At 45.2% G+C, this 22,776-nt stretch overlaps 1 protein-coding gene across 1 annotated transcript in view; it reads right to left on the reverse strand.

Annotated features, from left to right (window-relative positions):
- Positions 1-22,776, reverse strand: part of LOC124116815 — a 32,799-nt gene that overhangs the window by 4,625 nt on the left and 5,398 nt on the right. The window contains exon 2 of the mRNA XM_046478341.2: positions 3,661-3,810. Coding sequence (XP_046334297.1) covers positions 3,661-3,810 — 150 coding nt within the window. The remainder of the gene's footprint in view (positions 1-3,660; positions 3,811-22,776) is intronic.

A 22,776-nucleotide genomic window follows, 5' to 3' on the forward strand; every position in this document is an offset into this window, starting at 1 on the left:
TCCACCATTCCACATCCATATTCACCATTCCACATCCAAAGCTACCATTCAACATCCATATCCACCATTCCACATCCATATTCACCATTCCACATCGCTATTCACCATTCCACATCCATAGCCACCATTCCACATCCATAGCCACCATTCCACATCCATAGCCACCATTCCACATCAATATCCACCATTCCACATCTATATTCACCATTCCACATCTATATTCACCATTCCACATCCATAGCCACCATTCCACATCCATTCCCACCATTTCACATCCATATTCACCATTCAACATCCATATTCACCATTCCACATCCATATTCACCATTCCACATCCATATTCACCATTCCATATCCATAGCCACCATTCCACATCCATAACCACCATTCCACATCAATATTCACCATTCCACATCCATATTCAACATTCCACTTCCATATTCTCAATTCCACATCCATAGCCACCATTCCACATCAATATCCACCATTCCACATCTATATTCACCATTCCACATCTATATTCACCATTCCACATCCATAGCCACCATTCCACATCCATTCCCACCATTTCACATCCATATTCACCATTCAACATCCATATTCACCATTCCACATCCATATTCACCATTCCACATCCATATTCACCATTCCATATCCATAGCCACCATTCCACATCCATAACCACCATTCCACATCAATATTCTCCATTCCACATCCATATTCAACATTCCACTTCCATATTCTCAATTCCACATCCATAGCCACCATTCCACATCCATAGCCACCATTCCACATCAATATTCACCATTCCACATCAATAGCCACCATTCCACATCCATAGCCACCATTCCACATCCATAGCTACCATTCCACATCCATAGCCACCATTCCACATCAACATCCACCATTCCACATCCATATTCACCATTCCACATCCATAGCCACCATTCCACATCCATTCCCACCATTCCACATCAATATCCACCATTCCACATCCATATTCACCATTCCACATCCATAGCCACCATTCCACATCCATAGCCACCATTCCACATCCATAGCCACCATTCCACATCCATTCCCACCATTCCACATCAATATCCACCATTCCACATCCATATTCACCATTCCACATCCATAGCCACCATTCCACATCCATTCCCACCATTCCACATCAATATCCACCATTCCACATCCATATTCACCATTCCACATCCATTCCCACCATTCCACATCCATAGCCACCATTCCACATCAATATCCACCATTCCACATCCATATTCACCATTCCACATCCATAGCCACCATTCCACATCCATAGCCACCATTCCACATCCATACCCACCATTTCACATCCATAGCCACCATTCCACATCCATATTCACCATTCCACATCCATAGCCACCATTCCACATCCATATTCACCATTCCACATCCATATTCACCATTCCACATCCATATTCACCATTCCATACCCACCATTCTATATCCATCACCATGACAAGACAGGAATAGTGCTAAATCACCCACTCCCAACCAAGCCTAGTAACATCATGTTTACTTTTGATCTAGGTTGTTGTCTTTACAGATCTCAAGACAGGGGAAGATATTAACGAGTAGTAAGCACAGAAGATACAGCATGTGGCGGTAGAGATGCTGCATTACAAATGAAGCGAGGGATGGAGTGGCAACGTCTGACGCCATATTTACAATACATCAAAGCCACAAGGCCCGTTCCATAATGATAATACATATCTGCTAAAAGCAGTGTTCATTGTATGATTCTTAATATCATAAGCATGTGTTTATGAACCACTATCAAATAGTGGTGATACCAGGTATTCGAGAAAAGGTGAGCATATCCTGCCCCACCGGTGGCACCCGTCACAAATACATGCAAAGTCAAGTCAAGTGTTCACCTGTACAAACACGGCAACACATGGTACAAGTCAAAATAGGGATGTTAGTCACTGATGCGTGAACTGCCACGAAGGAATGTACGTTAAAAATACATAATTACCACAAGGCTTATAAGACTCAAAAGATAAACAACTGAAACGGTAGTGACTTTGCAAGTCACTATATTATACTTCTATACTTAACATATTTAAGATACCAGGTTAGTGTAGCGTCGTTAGCAACAAGAATACTGCAATGGGTGATAATCAATACATATCAACACAACCCCGACACAAGAAACAGTGATAAGAGTTAAAAAGACTTAATTGACATGACGGCCTCACGCCCAACTCTTACAAAATCTATACATGTATATTTAGAGCAAGGAGTGTGTAGCAGTCCTGTGCTTAAAGCGTTCACTTGTCACGTCCAAGGCTCGGGTTCGATGCTACAATTGGGCAATTTTCCTGAAACCCATTTCTGGTTTCCCACGCTACTCACTCACTCACTCACGCACTCACTCACTCACTCACTCACTCACTCACTCACTCACTCAAACCATGCCACTCACTCACCCACTCACCCACCCACTCACCCACTCACCCACTCACTCACTCACTCACCCACTCACTCACTCACCCCCCCAAAACCCACCCATTCACTCACTCACTCTAGTTACAGCCATGCAACGTGGCACGAGGAATATTATCCACTCACTCACTCACTCACTCACTCTAGTTACAGCCATGCAACGTGGCACGAGAGATATTACATGGCGTTTCCTCTGTCTGTACTTACATGCTAGCAGTGCAAACACGGTCATGGTGAGAAGCACACATCTGTAGTAAACTCACTCACTCACTCACTCACTCACTCACTCACTCTAGTTACAGCCATGCAACGTGGCACGAGAAATATTACATGGCGTTTCCTCTGTCTGTACTTACATGCTAGCAGTGCAAACACGGTCATGGTGAGAAGCACACATCTGTAGTAAACTCACTCACTCACTCACTCTAGTTACAGCCATGCAACGTGGCACGAGAAATATTTCATGGCGTTTCCTCTGTCTGTACTTACATGCTAGCAGTGCAAACACGGTCATGGTGAGAAGCACACATCTGTAGTAAACTCACTCACTCACTCACTCACTCACTCACTCACTCTAGTTACAGCCATGCAACGTGGCACGAGAAATATTACATGGCGTTTCCTCTGTCTGTACTTACATGCTAGCAGTGCAAACACGGTCATGGTGAGAAGCACACATCTGTAGTAAACTCACTCACTCACTCACTCTAGTTACAGCCATGCAACGTGGCACGAGAAATATTTCATGGCGTTTCCTCTGTCTGTACTTACATGCTAGCAGTGCAAACACGGTCATGGTGAGAAGCACACATCTGTAGTAAACTCACTCACTCACTCACTCTAGTTACAGCCATGCAACGTGGCACGAGAAATATTTCATGGCGTTTCCTCTGTCTGTACTTACATGCTAGCAGTGCAAACACGGTCATGGTGAAAAGCACACATCTGTAGTAAACTCACTCACTCACTCACTCTAGTTACAGCCATGCAACGTGGCACGAGGAATATTTCATGGCGTTTCCTCTGTCTGTACTTACATGCTAGCAGTGCAAACACGGTCATGGTGAGAAGCACACATCTGTAGTAAACTCACTCACTCACTCACTCTAGTTACAGCCGTGCAACGTGGCACGAGAAATATTTCATGGCGTTTCCTCTGTCTGTACTTACATGCTAGCAGTGCAAACACGGTCATGGTGAGAAGCACACATCTGTAGTAAAGTCCCAGGGCCACGTAGATGTAGACGGGCATCACCACGAGGGGGATGGCGATGAAGATGATGGCGATACTCTCCATCGCCCGGACTGCGTTAAGCCACACTGAAACACGAATACAAGACATCTAACGAATGGAAAAATATTTTGTTTTATTTGTATGCATACCAACTCAAAACGCCTGGACCATACCTTATCGGCATTGTAACGTTTTGATAAAGTTTGTAACGTTTGGGTCAAATACAATTTTCAAATGTATACTTTCAGTTTATTACATGGTATATCTCGTATCATACATTATCATATTGACATACACATGGGGATTTATGAAAACATATCTGATAACGCACCACAGTAACATGTTCAATATGGCTTGTCATGTTACAATTTCATTCGTGACCAACTCGTGTTATTCCGGGACAAGCCGAATATCGCCTCGTGCCCCTCATTCGTCACCACTCGCCCCTTTCCGTAACCTGCAAGAAGACTCGCCTCATGTCGGTGAGTCTCATGTGCGAGAAACCAATCAGAATGCGCGTATGGCTTCAAGTACTTCGGTTAAAGAATCCCTCAGGATCAATTTTGATTTTACACATATCTTGCATTTAAAAATATACCCAAGATACATTTAAATGTGTTTAACCAGACTGTATAATACTGTAAGTCCCGATGTGTTTCGAATAGCATCTTGAATATATATGACATATGGGGGAAATATACGTAAATCATTATTCAACGAGTTTACAATTGTTTTAGCTATTCCCTTTTGCGCTTTGACGGAACCCGGAACAGATGTCATTGAAAACACATCGGGACTTACAGTATTATACAGTATAATTCAACACACTTAACTGTATCTTGAGTATATTTTTAAATGCAAGACACATGAAAAGTCAAAATTAATTCCAGAGGGATTCTTTGACTTGAAGTCATAGGCGGATTCCGTTTGGTTTGTCGTATTTTCGCTCAAGCATTCATCGATAGGGGGACGAGTCTTCTTGCAGGTTACGGAAAGGGACGAGTGGTGACGAACGGTTACAATTTGTATCGGAATGCTGGCGTAGGCATTGTTCAATCTTGAAACACACCAAGTTTCACTACCTCTGTCCAGCAATTATTCATGCTGTATATCAGTCAGATCACTGTGTCTATTTCACGCTTACTAAACCTTGATATCGTCCACGTCCCCTTAACTCGAGTTTATTACTGAGACAACCTATAAAGCGGCCATGAAGAAGGAGATAATTCTGGTGTGAGGCTCAACTTGTCAAAAGTAATATTCTGTTCAAGAAGCCTTCTCCCATATAGTAACCGTGCATGAGGCTAGAACAAGGTTCGCTCGCTGTCCAGTATGTACATAACCACACACTTAAAACTTGTCAAACGTGTATTGGTGTGTTGCTATACTAATCAGGTTATACAAGGCCTAGATAGACGTCGACAGCCAATAGCCCTTCACGAGTATTCCTCCTACAACGCCAAAAAAAGGGTTCTATTCCCCACATGGGTACAATGTGTTAAGCCCATTTCTGGTGTTCCCCGCCGTGATAATGCAGGAATGTTGCTAAAAGCGGCGTTAAATTACATTCACTCACTCATTTCTCCTTTGACAATCAAGTCAACTGACTGTGGACAGACTACGCACTGAAGTCATTTGGTTTGTAATACGTCATTGACTTAAGAAACGAATGTAAGTGTAATTTCTTATTTTTATCTGTGCCATTGCTTCTATCAGCGCTCCCCGTGCTTGTCTTAAAGAGGTAGTGTTCTCGGTTAAGGTCCAGCTTGATTTAGGTTTGTCTGACTGCTGTTTGAATTCTTATAACCCATGCTAGTTTAACACATTTATACTACCATTATTGCCATGTCTGTGTTTGACGATATCCCCTGGAACAATGTTCCTATTTTACAGGTCTGCCTGAGGATTTGTGTATGATCCTATGTGTGAATAGTCCTGGATATGTTTCTACCAGGATGGATGACTCCGACTGCATGTACTCATCAACCTTGGTTTGTCTCATACAGGTGTGTTACTGGACGTTATACCCTTCTCATTATAGTACTGAAATCACAGTTTATCAGACATGATTCGTGTTTCGGTTCATCAAAAACGTCAGGGCCATAACGAGAGATGGGGTTACGAAGTGACCAATCACGAGGTTAGATCATCGGCAGGTACTCTGTCGCTGGGGATGCAACCAACAGTTCGACAGACCAGCATGAGAGGGTGCAGGGGTCCAGAGAGGGTGCAGGGGTCCTGAGAGGGTGCAGGGGTCCAGAGAGGGTGCAGGGGTCCAGAGAGGGTGCAGGGGTCCAGAGAGGGTGCAGGGGTCTAGAGAGGGTGCAGGGTTTGTTTGTTAGGGGGCGGAGATCTCACAGATCACACGAGTTTATCCCGCAACAACGTCAGACACATATTCCCTGCAGTGCAGCGTCGTTGAATATTTTAATAAAGACATGTTTCCAAGTGCAACCTGACAAACTTGACATTTTTATTCAAGCATATCATTTTATTAGACGCCAACGCCTCTCGAGACAATGGATGTTATTCACAACAGACACTCGTCATGCATTCCACAAGTCCGCTTTGAAAAAAAGGCTTCATTGACGTCATGTCATGGGGACATACAGGAGACCCAATGCCAGACACCCAGTGGAGGGGTCGGATCACTTAGGATCACTCTTTGGAGCCGCAATGCCAGTCATTGGGACATCCAGTTGAAGGGTAGGATCACTTTGGATTACTCTTTGGAGCCGCAATGCCAGTCATTGAAACATTCAGTAGAGGGGTCGGATCACTCTGTGGATCCGCAATGCCAGTCACTCAGACATCCAGTTGAGGGGTCGGATCACTCTGTGGAGCCGCAATGCCAGTCACTCAGACATCTAGTTGAGGGGTCGGATCACTCTGTGGAGCCGCAATGCCAGTCATTGAAACATTCAGTAGAGGGGTCGGATCACTCTGTGAAGCCGCAATGCCAGTCACTCAGACATCCAGTTGAGGGGTCGGATCACTTTGGATCACTCTTTGGAGCCGCAATGCCAGTCATTGGGAGATCCAGTTGAGGGGTCGGATCACTCTTTGGAGCCGCAATGCCAGTCATTGGGAGATCCAGTTGAGGGGTCGGATCACTCTGTGAAGCCGCAATGCCAGTCATTGGGACATCCAGTGGAGGGGTCGGATCACTCTGTGGAGCCGCAATGCCAGTCACTCAGACATCTAGTTGAGGGGTCGGATCACTCTGTGGAGCCGCAATGCCAGTCACTCAGACATCTAGTTGAGGGGTCGGATCACTCTGTGGAGCCGCAATGCCAGTCACTCAGACATCTAGTTGAGGGGTCGGATCACTCTGTGGAGCCGCAATGCCAGTCACTCAGACATCCAGTTGAGGGGTCGGATCACTCTGTGGAGCCGCAATGCCAGTCATTGAAACATCCAGTGGAGGGGTCGGATCACTCTGTGAAGCCGCAATGCCAGTCACTCAGACATCCAGTTGAGGGGTCGGATCACTCTGTGGAGCCGCAATGCCAGTCACTCAGACATCTAGTTGAGGGGTCGGATCACTCTGTGGAGCCGCAATGCCAGTCACTCAGACATCTAGTTGAGGGGTCGGATCACTCTGTGGAGCCGCAATGCCAGTCACTCAGACATCCAGTTGAGGGGTCGGATCACTCTGTGGAGCCGCAATGCCAGTCATTGAAACATCCAGTTGAGGGGTCGGATCACTCTGTGGAGCCGCAATGCCAGTCATTGAAACATCCAGTGGAGGGGTCGGATCACTCTGTGAAGCCGCAATGCCAGTCATTGAAACATCCAGTTGAGGGGTCGGATCACTCTGTGAAGCCGCAATGCCAGTCATTGAAACATCCAGTGGAGGGGTCGGATCACTCTGTGAAGCCGCAATGCCAGTCATTGAAACATCCAGTTGAGGGGTCGGATCACTCTGTGGAGCCGCAATGCCAGTCACTCAGACATCCAGTTGAGGGGTCGGATCACTCTGTGGAGCCGCAATGCCAGTCACTCAGACATCTAGTTGAGGGGTCGGATCACTCTGTGAAGCCGCAATGCCAGTCACTCAGACATCCAGTTGAGGGGTCGGATCACTCTGTGGAGCCGCAATGCCAGTCATTGAAACATCCAGTTGAGGGGTCGGATCACTCTGTGAAGCCGCAATGCCAGTCACTCAGACATCCAGTTGAGGGGTCGGATCACTCTGTGGAGCCGCAATGCCAGTCATTGAAACATCCAGTTGAGGGGTCGGATCACTCTGTGGAGCCGCAATGCCAGTCACTCAGACATCTAGTTGAGGGGTCGGATCACTCTGTGGAGCCGCAATGCCAGTCTTTGAAACATTCAGTAGAGGGGTCGGATCACTCTGTGAAGCCGCAATGCCAGTCACTCAGACATCCAGTTGAGGGGTCGGATCACTTTGGATCACTCTTTGGAGCCGCAATGCCAGTCATTGGGAGATCCAGTTGAGGGGTCGGATCACTCTTTGGAGCCGCAATGCCAGTCATTGGGAGATCCAGTTGAGGGGTCGGATCACTCTGTGAAGCCGCAATGCCAGTCATTGGGACATCCAGTGGAGGGGTCGGATCACTCTGTGGAGCCGCAATGCCAGTCACTCAGACATCTAGTTGAGGGGTCGGATCACTCTGTGGAGCCGCAATGCCAGTCACTCAGACATCTAGTTGAGGGGTCGGATCACTCTGTGGAGCCGCAATGCCAGTCACTCAGACATCTAGTTGAGGGGTCGGATCACTCTGTGGAGCCGCAATGCCAGTCACTCAGACATCTAGTTGAGGGGTCGGATCACTCTGTGGAGCCGCAATGCCAGTCACTCAGACATCCAGTTGAGGGGTCGGATCACTCTGTGGAGCCGCAATGCCAGTCATTGAAACATCCAGTTGAGGGGTCGGATCACTCTGTGAAGCCGCAATGCCAGTCACTCAGACATCCAGTTGAGGGGTCGGATCACTCTGTGGAGCCGCAATGCCAGTCACTCAGACATCTAGTTGAGGGGTCGGATCACTCTGTGGAGCCGCAATGCCAGTCACTCAGACATCTAGTTGAGGGGTCGGATCACTCTGTGGAGCCGCAATGCCAGTCACTCAGACATCCAGTTGAGGGGTCGGATCACTCTGTGGAGCCGCAATGCCAGTCATTGAAACATCCAGTTGAGGGGTCGGATCACTCTGTGGAGCCGCAATGCCAGTCATTGAAACATCCAGTGGAGGGGTCGGATCACTCTGTGAAGCCGCAATGCCAGTCATTGAAACATCCAGTTGAGGGGTCGGATCACTCTGTGAAGCCGCAATGCCAGTCATTGAAACATCCAGTGGAGGGGTCGGATCACTCTGTGAAGCCGCAATGCCAGTCATTGAAACATCCAGTTGAGGGGTCGGATCACTCTGTGAAGCCGCAATGCCAGTCACTCAGACATCCAGTTGAGGGGTCGGATCACTCTGTGGAGCCGCAATGCCAGTCACTCAGACATCTAGTTGAGGGGTCGGATCACTCTGTGAAGCCGCAATGCCAGTCACTCAGACATCCAGTTGAGGGGTCGGATCACTCTGTGGAGCCGCAATGCCAGTCATTGAAACATCCAGTTGAGGGGTCGGATCACTCTGTGAAGCCGCAATGCCAGTCACTCAGACATCCAGTTGAGGGGTCGGATCACTCTGGGGAGCCGCAATGCCAGTCATTGGGAGAAGTCGGATCTCTCTATGGAGCCATAATGACAAGTCAGTCACGCGAGGCCGATTTGGCGAATAAAGCAAATTCAGTCGCCCTGCTCCGTTACACAAATCTGGGCTCTTTAACTGTGAGTAGAGCTGTAGACTAGCCATGGCTGGTTAGGGAGCTCGTCAGCTGGAACGCTGGAGGTAGTGTGATAAGACGGGGACATTTCCCGCACCAGTGACTCCCACACAGACTCTCGTCCCCCGTGTGTACCGAGCGGAGAATCATAGGACGGATACAGGGCCTTCAGAAATGTGAAATGACATGTTGAATAGCCACAATGATACATCCAGGTTTATAGATAACACGAGAAGTGGCCGTGCGTGTGTGTGTGTGTGTGTGTGAGAGAGAGTGTGTGTGTGATGGAGAGATAGTGTGTGTGAGAGAGAGTGTGTGCATGTGTGTGTGTATGAGAGAGGGTGTGTGTGAGAGATAGAATGTGTGTGTGAGAGAGAGAGAGAGAGATAGTGTGAGTGTGTGTGTCAAATAACAGTTGCCATGAAGCAGTTACGAGGCACTTCTCTCCTGTTTCTGTTTATCAATAGGAGTATGCCACTTTGTAGACAACATGAACAAAGAAGAATTGTAAAAAATGGCTGATTTTACGTACAAGGAAAGGTAGTTTTAACGCGCTTAACATTTTTCCAAGTACACACACGCACGCACGCACGCAAGCACGCACGCACGCACACACGTATAATTACCGTATGGCCATCAAATGGTCATGTAATGAAACAAATAGCAATTCTAAATGTCTTTGGACAGCTGATAAAAAAGGGTGAATTATGCGGCCCATTTATGCCTCTTCCCCTTCTTGTTAGTAAAACGTAAAAATGTGACATACCGGACACCGACTCAAGGGAATATCCGTAAAATAGTTCTTTAATGTGTTTGAAGAAATAAACGTCACACGATGTTGTCAGTCTGACAGATGAAGACTGATGGCGACGAGGGATGCCGGGACAGGACGTGAGATTGGGACACTGCAGGGTGATGTCCTCTGTCCGTTGTTATTCTTGAGGAATGGAGCACTACAGAATGATGACCTCTGACCTCGGTGCACTACATGGTGCCGACCTTTGAATAGGAAACTGCATGGGGATGTCCTTTGACGACGGTTATTCCTGAGCACTACAGGGGGATGTTTTCACTGTGTATTTTGCTGAGGGGAGCACTCCTTGGAGATGGCATCTGACTGCGTGATGTTCCCTCACCCTTGTTATTCGAGAGGAGTGAGGTACTGCAGGGAAATGTTCTCTGCCGTCGATATTCGAGAGGAGTGGGACACTCTAGGTGGATGTCATGTGACCTCGGTTATTCCTGTGTGGCTTCGGGCAACATGTCAACATCAGTTTGTTGTGACTGATTGTAGCATGCGCTGCAATATACACATACAGATCGTATGCACGCACTGCAATATACACGTACAGATCGTATGCACGCACTGCAATATACACGTACAGATCGTATGCACGCACTGCAATCTACACATACAGATCGTATGCACGCACTGCAATATACACGTACTGATCGTATGCACGCACTGCAATATACACATACAGATCGTATGCACGCACTGCAATATACACGTACAGATCGTATGCACGCACTGCAATATACACGTACAGATCGTATGCACGCACTGCAATCTACACATACAGATCGTATGCACGCACTGCAATATACACATACAGATCGTATGCACGCACTGCAATACACACGTACAGTTCGTATGCACGCACTGCAATATACACGTACAGATCGTATGCACGCACTGCAATCTACACATACAGATCGTATGCACGCACTGTTATATACACGTACTGATCGTATGCACACACTGCAATATACACACACTGATCGTATGCACGCACTGCAATCTACACATACAGATCGTATGCACGCACTGCAATATACACATACAGATCGTATGCACGCACTGCAATCTACACGTACTGATCGTATGCACGCACTGCAATATACACGTACAGATCGTATGCATGCACTGCAATCTACACGTGCAGATCGTATGCACGCACTTCAATCTACACATACAGATCGTATGCACGCACTGGATATACACACACTGATCGTATGCACGCACTGCAATATACACATACAGATCGTATGCATGCACTGCAATCTACACATACAGATCGTATGCACGCACTGCAATATACACGTACAGATCGTATGCACGCACTGCAATATACACACACTTATCGTCTGAACGCACTGCAATATACCCGTACAGATCGTATGCACGCACTGCAATATACACGTACAGATCGTATGCACGCACTGCAATATACACGTACAGATCGTATACATGCACTGCAATATACACGTACTGATCGTACGCACGCACTGCAATATACACGTACTGATCGTATGCACGCACTGCAATATACACACACTGATCGTATGCATGCACTGCAATATACACAAACTGATCGTCTGCACGCACTGCAATATACACACACTGATAGTATGCACGCGCTGCAATATACACGTCCTGATCGTATGCATGCACTGCAATATACACACACTGATCGTATGCACGCACTGCAATATACACGTACTGATCGTATGCACGCACTGCAATATACATGTACTGATCGTATGCACGCACTGCAATATACACGTACTGATCGTCTGCATGCACTGCAATATACACGTACTGATCGTATGCATGCACTGCAATATACACACACTGATCGTATGCACGCTCTGCAATATACACGTACTGATCGTATGCATGCACTGCAATATACACGTACTGATCGTATGCACGCACTGCAATATACACGTACAGATCGTCTGCATGCACTGCAATATACACGTACTGATCGTATGCATGCACTGCAATATACACACACTGATCGTATGCACGCTCTGCAATATACACGTACTGATCGTATGCACGCACTACAATATCAGACCATTTTTCGGATGAAACGAACCAAGCACTTTCACGTGTTTCGGTATTCAGGCATATGCACATGAACAGATAATAAATATATTGATTACCAACTGGTGCCTTTGTTTCCAGGGATGTGTTTTATGCTGAATATCAACCGACGTCAACAATGCTAGAAAAAGTAAACATGTAACACAGGAGGTGAAAGTGACACGCCGGTCGGGACATTATCTCCTGATCAATCAAACTGTAGTTTCGGCAGCAGTGATGATCGATAAAACCTTTGTTGTCACACATATCAACACTCTGAGAATCGTTGTCTCATTTAAACACGTATAAGACAATTTGGCCGCAGGGCGCGTGTAATAGAGCTGTAGAATCGTTATTTACACGAAATCCGTCCCAGTTATAGATATTGATGAGTCACAAAACGCCAGCACATGACACAAGTAATAAGATTTGTTTGGGTTTTGAAACGAGCATTTTCATACCTCCACGTCAGAATGATGAGATCGGATGGGTTCACGTGATCTTGATAAATTGCTGTGTTGTGTTCCGGGGCATGCGTGTCCTATACAGGTCGCCTACATGTAACCACGCCCAATATCTGAAGTCAGCCTAACCACCCGGCGTAATTATTAAAGTACTTTCTTAAAGGGGTGTATACTGGGTTTATTCTGGGTATGACTACGTTCTTTGTACTGGGACTAGGATAATGTAATCTTATTTGCTTTAAAAACGTATTAATACATACGTGCGTCTTGAAAAACAGTAAGTAAACTTCGGCAATTAGGGGAAATAAACATTATCTGTTTATCCAATTGTCATCTGACGTCACGCCCGAGATGACAGTAAGACATGACGTCATATCTGTTATGACGTCATCGTGATGTAATGTGAAGTAGGCGCCCGCCGTATATAATGGTCACTCTGTGTCTCCCTACTGTCACAGCCTAGCGACATCCTTCTCTATCCACAGTTAGTGTTTAGAATAGGTGTTCAATAACCCATGCTTGCCGTAACAGGCGACTATGCTTGTGGTAAGAGGCGACTATGCTTGTGGTAAGAGGCGACTAACGATATCGGGTGGTCAGGCTCGCTGACATGGTTGATGCATGTCATCGTATCCCAATTGCGTAGATCGATACTCATGATGTCAATCACTGGATTGTCTGGTCCAGATTGGATTATTTACAGACCGCCGTCATATAGCTGGAATATTGCTGAGTGCGGCGTTAAACAACAAACAAGAAAACCAAAACGAACAAATCAGGGTTAAACTTCTTAAGCTTGTGGACAGCCTCCGTGGTCTAATGGTAGAGCGTCCGCCCGGAGAGCGGAAGGTCTGGGGTTCGATCCCCAGCAGCGTCATACCAAAAGACCTTAATCGATGGTACTTGTGGTTACCCTGTCTTTAATGTTCGGCATTAAGGGGCTAAAACAAGGACTGGTCGGCTCGGAGTCAGTATACTGTGTCTGAGTGGGGTATTCATGTTAAACTGCGGCATGGTATCTCAATGTGCTAGCACTTTAAATCGGCATCAGTCCGGACTAGTACAAGCAGCCACACACACACACACACACACACACACACACATACACACACACGTGCATGTACGTCGCTATATAAGTGCAATAATCTTGGACGCGACGTTAAACCTCACCTCACCTCTTAAGCTTGCGTGCGTGCGTGCATGTGTATGTGGGTGGGTAATCATATGCTCTACTAAGGTAGGAAATGAGTATAGATAATAGTATATGCCATGAATCATGACATGGATCGAGGTCTGACACTCGCTACCCTTGTGTACCTGCCCCGGGGCAAGCTGTCACCCCGTGAGCCCTGATACTGATCGCAGCTGGCAGGTGCACGGACGGTGGGCCCGGAGCTAATGTGATGTGAAGAGTGCTAAAGTATGTAGGTACATATTTGTGAAATAACAAGCTATCAGCCTGGTAGTAGGGCGTGTACAATGACTTGTTCAGCACTACAAGGAGCAGGCAAACTCAACAGTGTCTCTATACACAAACAACATGACGATGACCTGTCAATGGACTTCATATTTAACTCACGTGTTTATGCGTTTTGATAGGTCTCTGAAGGTGAATGTTTTCGTTGATACAAGCAGATGGATTTAAGTGAAGTGAGGGCATCGTTGTATCCAGATTATTATTGAGTATTAACATATCTGGCAGCAGTGTTTCATTCTCGTCATCAGCGGAGAAGACATCGCCGACTGCACAGGGTCGCCCCGACAGTAAGCCAGAATAAGCTGTAGTGTAAAGTCGGCGTGAGACCCGATCTCACCCGCAGGTCAAAGTAGCGTCAACAGCAAGACTTATAGCTGTAAATATCTTATCGTGTACATCGAATAACGTAATTTAAAGGACATTAACTGAAATAATCAAAATCTACTTCCATCTATTTCGCCTATCATTAACCGGAAATTATTTCCTCATGGAATAAAACATCGTTAGAAAGTGAAACAAAGAACAATCTCAAACAAATAATTTATGAATTGTTTGTTTATTTGTTTTTTTGTTTGACGCCGCAGGCAGCAGTATTGCAGCTATAGGACAGCGATCTGTAAATAATCGAATCTGGACCGGACAATCCAGTGATTGACATCATGAGCATCGATCACGCAATTGGGATCGATGGCATGTATCAACCAAGTCAGCGAGCCTGACCAGCCGATCCCGTTAGTCGCCTCTTACCACAAGCATCAAAGCAGCATGCAGCATTAGCATGGCTACAAAACAAACTGTGCACATTCCGTTCTAGCAGCATAGAAACTGTACCCTTCACATTCCAGCCAGTGGCGTTTCAAATAACTGGTCCGTCTTGACACACCGTAACACAACAGGTGCAATCAGACACAGTGACAGAGCAGGTGCAATCAGACACTGTAACTTAACAGGTGCAATCAGACACCGTAACACAACAGGTGCAATCAGACACTGTAACACAACAGGTGCAATCAGACACTGTAACACAACAGGTGCAATCAGACACCGTAACACAACAGGTGCAATCGGACACCGTAACACAACAGGTGCAATCAGACACTGTAACACAACAGGTGTAATCAGACACCGTAACACAACAGGTGCAATCAGACACCGTAACACAACAGGTGTACTCAGACACCGTAACACAACAGGTGTACTCAGACACTGTAACAAAACAGGTGCAATCAGACACCGTAACACAACAGATGTACTCAGACACTGTAACACAACAGGTGTACTCAGACACAGTAACAAAACAGGTGCAATCAGACACCGTAACACAACAGGTGCAATCAGACACTGTAACACAACAGGTGCAATCAGACTCCGTAACACAACAGGTGCAAATAATTTCTCAGGTCTCTTTTTAAGCACTCCAACAGGACAGGTGCGCGCAGGAAACATGACACCCTACTTTTATGGTATATCAATTGTTACTTTGAACACAAGGCCATTTACTTATGCTACTTCTATAGACGAATACGTGATCGCTCTGTGGTTGTGACAAATATAAACACATAACTAATGTAAGCCGACTTGAAAACACATTAATACAGGCTTAATAGTCGTTTACACAATTAAAACTTCATTTCAAGTCAATCCCACGAACAATGTAGTCATATTTGGACCTCTGTTATAACGCGAGTTTCACACACAGATAGAATCAGTTCACAGAGCTCAAGCTGACGTTGATGTACAACAGTTACGGCGCACAGAAGCAGGTGTAGTCGTGACTCACGGTAGCGCAAATATACCCACTGACACTAGCTGTGATGTCACGCCCATCTCAAACAACAGTTTTTCGCATAGAACTTTTAAAAGAACGAAATCCCATTTTTAGTTTACGGTTGTTTTACAGCCTTGTATCTCTGTTTGAAGCTGACAACATGACATGCCCTTGAACAACCAGGGTTACAACCGGTTTCTAGTTGACAATGCCGGTTGTCATTATACTGTATGGTTGTTCCTGTAAAAGGTTTGTGTGAATGAGCTGATGCTACATCAGTGGTATATCGCTATACCGCCATAAAGCAATATGTATCAATGTTCTTGGTGGATATTCGTGAATGTTATTAATGCCGCGTTTAGCAGGAATAGAGGGGGGGGGGGGGGGGGGGGGTTGGTTAGCATGATCGGGCGGCTAGTGATTGGTTCATTAGCAAGGAGAAGCAGCTTGTGATTGGCTATTTTATATTGGTTTATTGGCATGACGGGGCAGATCGTGATTGGTTGATTGAGATGAAGGGACAGCTAGTGATTGGTTGAATCGCATGGAGGGACCGCTAATAAAATTAATAGTAGTTAATTTGCATAGCGCCTAATTTCCATCATACGGTGCTCAACAGCGCTGAAAAAATCAAGAGGAAGACACACACTGGAGATGTAGAGACAGCAGCAATGGTTAATTAGCATGTAGTTGCAGCTAGTGATTGATTGATGAGAATGAATTAAGGGGAAGCTTGTGATTGGTTGATTAGCATGGAGAGGCAGATAGTGATAAGTTCATTAGCATAGAGGGACAGATTGTGATTGGTTGATTAGCATGGGTGGGCAGCTAGTGCATAGTTGATTTGCATCAATTGAGGGCAGTTAGTTATTCGTTGATCAGCTAACACAGATATAACATAGAAAGGTAAAACACATGGCGATTTAACCCTAGAGTGAGTGAGTGAGTGAGTATTGTTTTATTCCGCTTGTAGCAATATTCCAGCAATATCTCGGCGGGGGACACAAGAAATGATTTAATCCTAGAATATCACAAAATTATTACTTTTATTCAAGAAACTTTAACTATCAAATTTATGTTGTGTATATGCAAAAGGAAATCACTTTCGTAATGATTCAAAAGGATATAGGATTAAAACTTCAGAGATCCCCGAATGTCAGTTGGTTATATGTATTGATGTTTCTGTCAGGTGCTTGATTACTTGGACTGTTGTGTATCCGGGATTGGCTAACGCCGTGGTATTACGTGCAGTAATTGTCTCGTTTGCCGGCAGTCACTTCATGTCTCATGAATAAACATTGTTACACAAAGCAGCGTTGTCGGTGTTAAGGAGATCTATCCAGCGTCAATTGGATCTCCTCTAGACAAACACACCCTGTAGGTACACTGTGAGTACACTGGGTGGACGGGTGCTTGACGGGTGGCACAGGGGTACAATGAAGGGATGGACAGGTGTGGCGGGTTCGGGGGTAAACAGACATGGGTGTGGCCAGGTGTTGACCTTTACTCTGATTCGTACACCTTGTTGGGAGTATTGATCATGGTGTTATCTGAATGTCGGAGGGCAGATGAGTTTTAGATTAATAACCTTATTATATGACATATCGTGTGTATGGAATTTGTTTGTTGTTGTTTAACGCCGCACTCAACAATATTCAAGTTATATGACGGCGGTTTGTAAAGAATTGAGTATGGACCAGACAATCCAGTGATTGACAACATGAGAATCGATCCAGACAATTGGGATCGATGAAATGCATCAACCAATTCAGCGAGCCTGGCCATCCGATCCGTTTAGTCGCCTCTTACGACTAGCATAGTCGCCTTTTACGGCAAGCATAGGTTGCTCAAGACCTATTCTACCTCGGATCTTCACAGGTTCTTTTCAACATGTGAGATAGTGAGTGAGGTAACTGGGTTTAACAACATTCTGAACAATATTTCAGCTACTGGTATTTGACGGCGTGTCAACTTTTGTGGAGGAAAGCCTGAATTTCCTCTTCCTGAGACTGTAGAAGTCCAGTTTCCACATCATCATCATCATCATCATCATCATTGTCGTCGTCGTCGTCATCATCATCATATTCATCATCATCATCATCACCATCATCATCATCATCATCATCTTGTTATGACTTCATCACCTACATAAAGTTTATTTCATTGATTTAGCAGGTTTAAACAAACCTGCCATATATTCAGACAAACGAACATCGAGCGTGTCACGTAAGGCAGTACATTATAAACTAGTGTCCAAAAGAAACGATACCAACTTATTTTCAAAATTGGTTTTTACTAAGTGAATTGTCTAGTATGAAAACATGCCAATTCGTATTGCACATCCCAAACACAGCATAGTCGATAAAAAATACCGAGAACACGTGATCACTTCCGGGAAAAAACGTAAATTTCGTGAAAGTGACATTTCCCTCTCTAGCATGTTCTGCACGTGCATAAAAACTGTATAAAACGGCTGATCAGACACGTTGATATCACAGCAACAAAAAGAACACAAGATATGCCACGTTTGACAGCCATCGAGAGAGAGAGAGCCGTTGGAATGGTCCAACAAGGAGCGTCACACGTCGACGTCGCCAGAAGGTTGGGCTGCGCACGCATCACTATCACAGGGTTGATGCAGCGGTTACGTCAGACAGGTCAGACGTCAGACAGGCCCAGGAGTGGAAGACCACGAGTAACCACGCCCCGTGAAGATCGTTACATCCGGGTATTACACCTGAGGAACCGCACCGTAACAGCGACGTCCACGGCGGCTACAGCACTGGGACACAGGATCAGTCGACAGACCGTCTACAGGAGACTACGGCAGTATGGTATCCGGCCACGTCATCCCTACCGCGGACCGCTCCTGACGCCTCGACACCGGAACAACAGACTGATCTAGACCAGGCGAGTTCGACGTTGGCAACGGCGGGACTGGGCACGTGTTATGTTCTCTGATGAGAGCAGATTCCTCATCTTCAGAAACGATGGACGGCAGCTTGTATACCGACGATTTGGTGAACGTTTGGCGCCTAACTGTATCCAACAGGTCCGGCCGTTTGGAGGTGGAGGGTTAATGGTTTGGGGTGGCATATGTGGTGACGTCAAAACGATGCTTGTCGTAATTCGTGGAAACCTGAATGCACAGCGTTATCTTGATGACATCCTACGGCCTGTTGTGGTGCCCTTTATTCAGCAACAGCCTCGTGGACTCCTTTTCCAACATGACAATGCAAGGCCTCACACAGCAAGATTGACACAGAACTTCCTTGCCAACGCCAACGTACAGGTTTTGCCATGGCCCGCATGTTCACCGGACATGAATCCCATCGAGCACTTATGGGACCACCTCGATCGGCAAATCCGACGTCGCCGTGTGCCTCCAGTCAACGTCCAGGACTTGGAACGATGTCTCCTCGAGGAATGGCAACGCATCACTCCCAACGTCATCAGACGTTTGACGTCATCAGTCCGTAGGCGTGTTCTGGCATGTATTGATGCTCACGGTGGACATACCCGCTACTGACTTGACTTTGAGACGTGTGGTGAGACATTTCCCGTTGTTTCTGTGATCAGTGCTCTAACGAAATGTTCATTTTTCGACCCCACCCATCTTTAAAGGCTTGTCATATTGGTTGTACAGATTTTATTGAAATGAAATTTTTGTACAGATGTTGTGAAAGGATTTCTCAAAAGCATAAAACCAATCCTAAACTTCTGCATTGTTTAGTTTTTCTTTTATGTCGTTGCAAACAGGTGGTATCGTTTCTTTTGGACACTAGTTTATATACATATGTTAACTATATCCTATCACAGCTCCCCAACCCCCAGCCCCCAGCCCCAAGAGCTGCGTGACAATAGCCACTATCACGGGGCTGACACGTCGGCTGTTAACATTCGTTGCCCCGATCGACACACAGAACTCCCATCAATGGCGATGTACATAGGTGTAGGTGGGGAGGTGACGATTTCTCGGGTCCATATATACTGCGAATTTTTCCACACCACACAGGGGTTTGCTCAAAGCGCTATTATTACAAATACATTGCGTGGTTAAATGACAGTTATGTTGTATTTATCATTAAAACTCCATGACACAAGATTTGCAAATGAACGTTCACATGTGATAGGTCAGTTAAATCATCATCATAAAAAAATAAACTTCGTATGAGGCGACTTATGGGATCGGAAAGTCATCGTATACCAATTGCGTTGATCGATGATCACGATGACAATCACTTGATTGTTTGGTCCAGACACGATTATTTACAGACGCCGTCATGTAGCTGCGATATTGCTGAGTGCAGCGTTAAACAAGCAACAAACAAATATATTTACTGTCCAAAATAGACACGGGATGCATGCACACGTATGATTAATGATGTTAATGCCCCTAAATACTAATCAGTATTGAGATATAGAGTGTCTTTTAATAGCAAATATATCAACACGAGTTGATAAAAGTGGAAAAACTCCAAGGTTTGTTGAGAAGGTTTTCCACTTTTACCAACGAGTGTTGATATATTTGATATCAAAAGACACGAGGGTGAGATATTATTTAGCATCCAACATCATTCTTCCAACCTTTTCAGTTTTTAGATAGTAATAAACAGTGTCTGAAGTGTAAAAAGTACTGCTAACAGCTTCAGTAGCTTCATTGGGATGTCATTTGATTGTGACGTCATGTAACAATGACGTCACAATGGTTTTCAAAGCATTGTGATGCAATTTCATTGCAGTGATATCTACAATGTTACACTATCAATAACTTTGATCAAAACTTGGTCAAAGAAAACTTTGACCAAGTTTTTCTGGTCCAAGTTAGGCTGTTACACTCATCAAAGTTTTTGACAGGCCGTCAAAGTTTTGGTGGGAATTATCTTGCCAAGGTGGAAGCTACTGACGAAGAATTGTTTGCTGTTGTCATATGTATTTTGTTTATTGTCATGTTGGCGGTGTCGGTATAGGCGAAGGCATATTTGGTCCCGAGAATGGCTGCTCGTTGTTGAAACAAATCAATTATTTCTTCCAACATCTCGTCAGTCCATAATTGTTGACTCATTTTGACTTGACTCTATGCACTTCCGGTTGAAAAGGGGTAAATGTTTCTTGAAGTCTGATTCGCTAAATTAAATCAACGTCATCAAACTTTGATCAAAGTTTGACGAGAAATAGGATTGGTTTCTATTCCATCAAAGTCCCTGTGCTTAAACCTGTACCTGCCTTGCCAGAACACTATGCTTGTAGGTTCGAATCCCGAATAACGCTTCTAGGTTTGTCAGCACCATGCCTCTGCGCGTGAGTTTCCCCAAAGCGGTCAACATCTAACAGCTGCATAAATTCAGGCTTTCCTGACACAACAAACTGCCATGTCGTGATGTAACTGGAGTAAGTGTCACTGTAAGTGTCGTAAAAGGTAAACAACTAAACAAAGAACAGCGATGAAGATAACCATATGCACCACACCTTTACACTCTATCCCAGTAGCCAGGGGGTGGAAGCCTAGTGGATAAAGCGGTCACTCGTCATGCCAAAGTGCCGGGGTCGATTCCCCAAATGGGTAAATTGTGTGAAGGTCATATCTTTTGTCCCGGCCTTGATATTGCAGGAATGTTGCTAAAAGCGGCGTAAAACCACACTCGCTCACTCCAAGCAGGGATGACAAATTGCAATACCCCGGACCAGTTAACAATTGTTCAAGGTATCCTAAGGGACAGGCGGTTTGGGGGATGATATAATCATATCACTATTCGGGCAAGTGGACGTTCTTGTTTAATTCCCATCTCTTGACAGGACCTTGTGGCTCAGTTATTGACAGTAATCATCTTGGTGCACTCACTCACTCACTCTCACTGTCTGCAGATGGGACAGGACACACTGGTGGCTAAGTCAGTAATCGTGGTCCAAGTTACTGACAGTAATCATGGTCCTAGTTACTGACAGTAATCATGGTCCTAGTTACTGACAGTAATCATGGTACTAGTTACTGACAGTAATCATGGTCCAAGTTACTGACAGTTATCATGGTCCTAGTTACTGACAGTAATCATGGTCCTAGTTACTGACAGTAATCATGGTCCTAGTTACTATCAGTAATCATGGTCCAAGTATCTGACAGTAACCAAGGTCCTAGTTACTGATTGTAATCATGGTCCTAGTTACTGACAGTAATCATGGTACTAGTTACTGACAGTAATCATGGTCCTAGTTACTGACAGTAATCATGGTCCTAGTTACTGACAGTAATCATGGTCCTAGTTACTAACAGTAATCATGGTCCAAGTATCTGACAGTAACCAAGGTCCTAGTTACTGACAGTAATCATGGTCCTAGTTACTGACAGTAACCATGGTCCTAGTTACTGACAGTTATCATGGTCCACGTTACTGACAGTAATCATGGTCCAAGTTACTGACAGTAATCATGGTACTAGTTACTGACAGTAATCATGGTCTAAATTACTGACAGTAATCATGGTCCAAGTTACTGACAGTAATCATGGTACTAGTTACTGACAGTAATCATGGTCCAAGTATCTGACAGTAACCAAGGTCCTAGTTACTGACAGTAATCATGGTCCTAGTTACTGACAGTAATCATTGTACTAGTTACTGACAGTAATCATGGTCCTAGTTACTGACAGTAATCATGGTCCTAGTTACTGAC

This window comes from Haliotis rufescens, unplaced genomic scaffold (assembly GCF_023055435.1).
Source record: "Haliotis rufescens isolate VD_foot unplaced genomic scaffold, xgHalRufe1.0.p SCAF_72, whole genome shotgun sequence".
In the NCBI taxonomy this organism is placed as follows: Eukaryota; Metazoa; Mollusca; class Gastropoda; order Lepetellida; family Haliotidae; genus Haliotis; species Haliotis rufescens.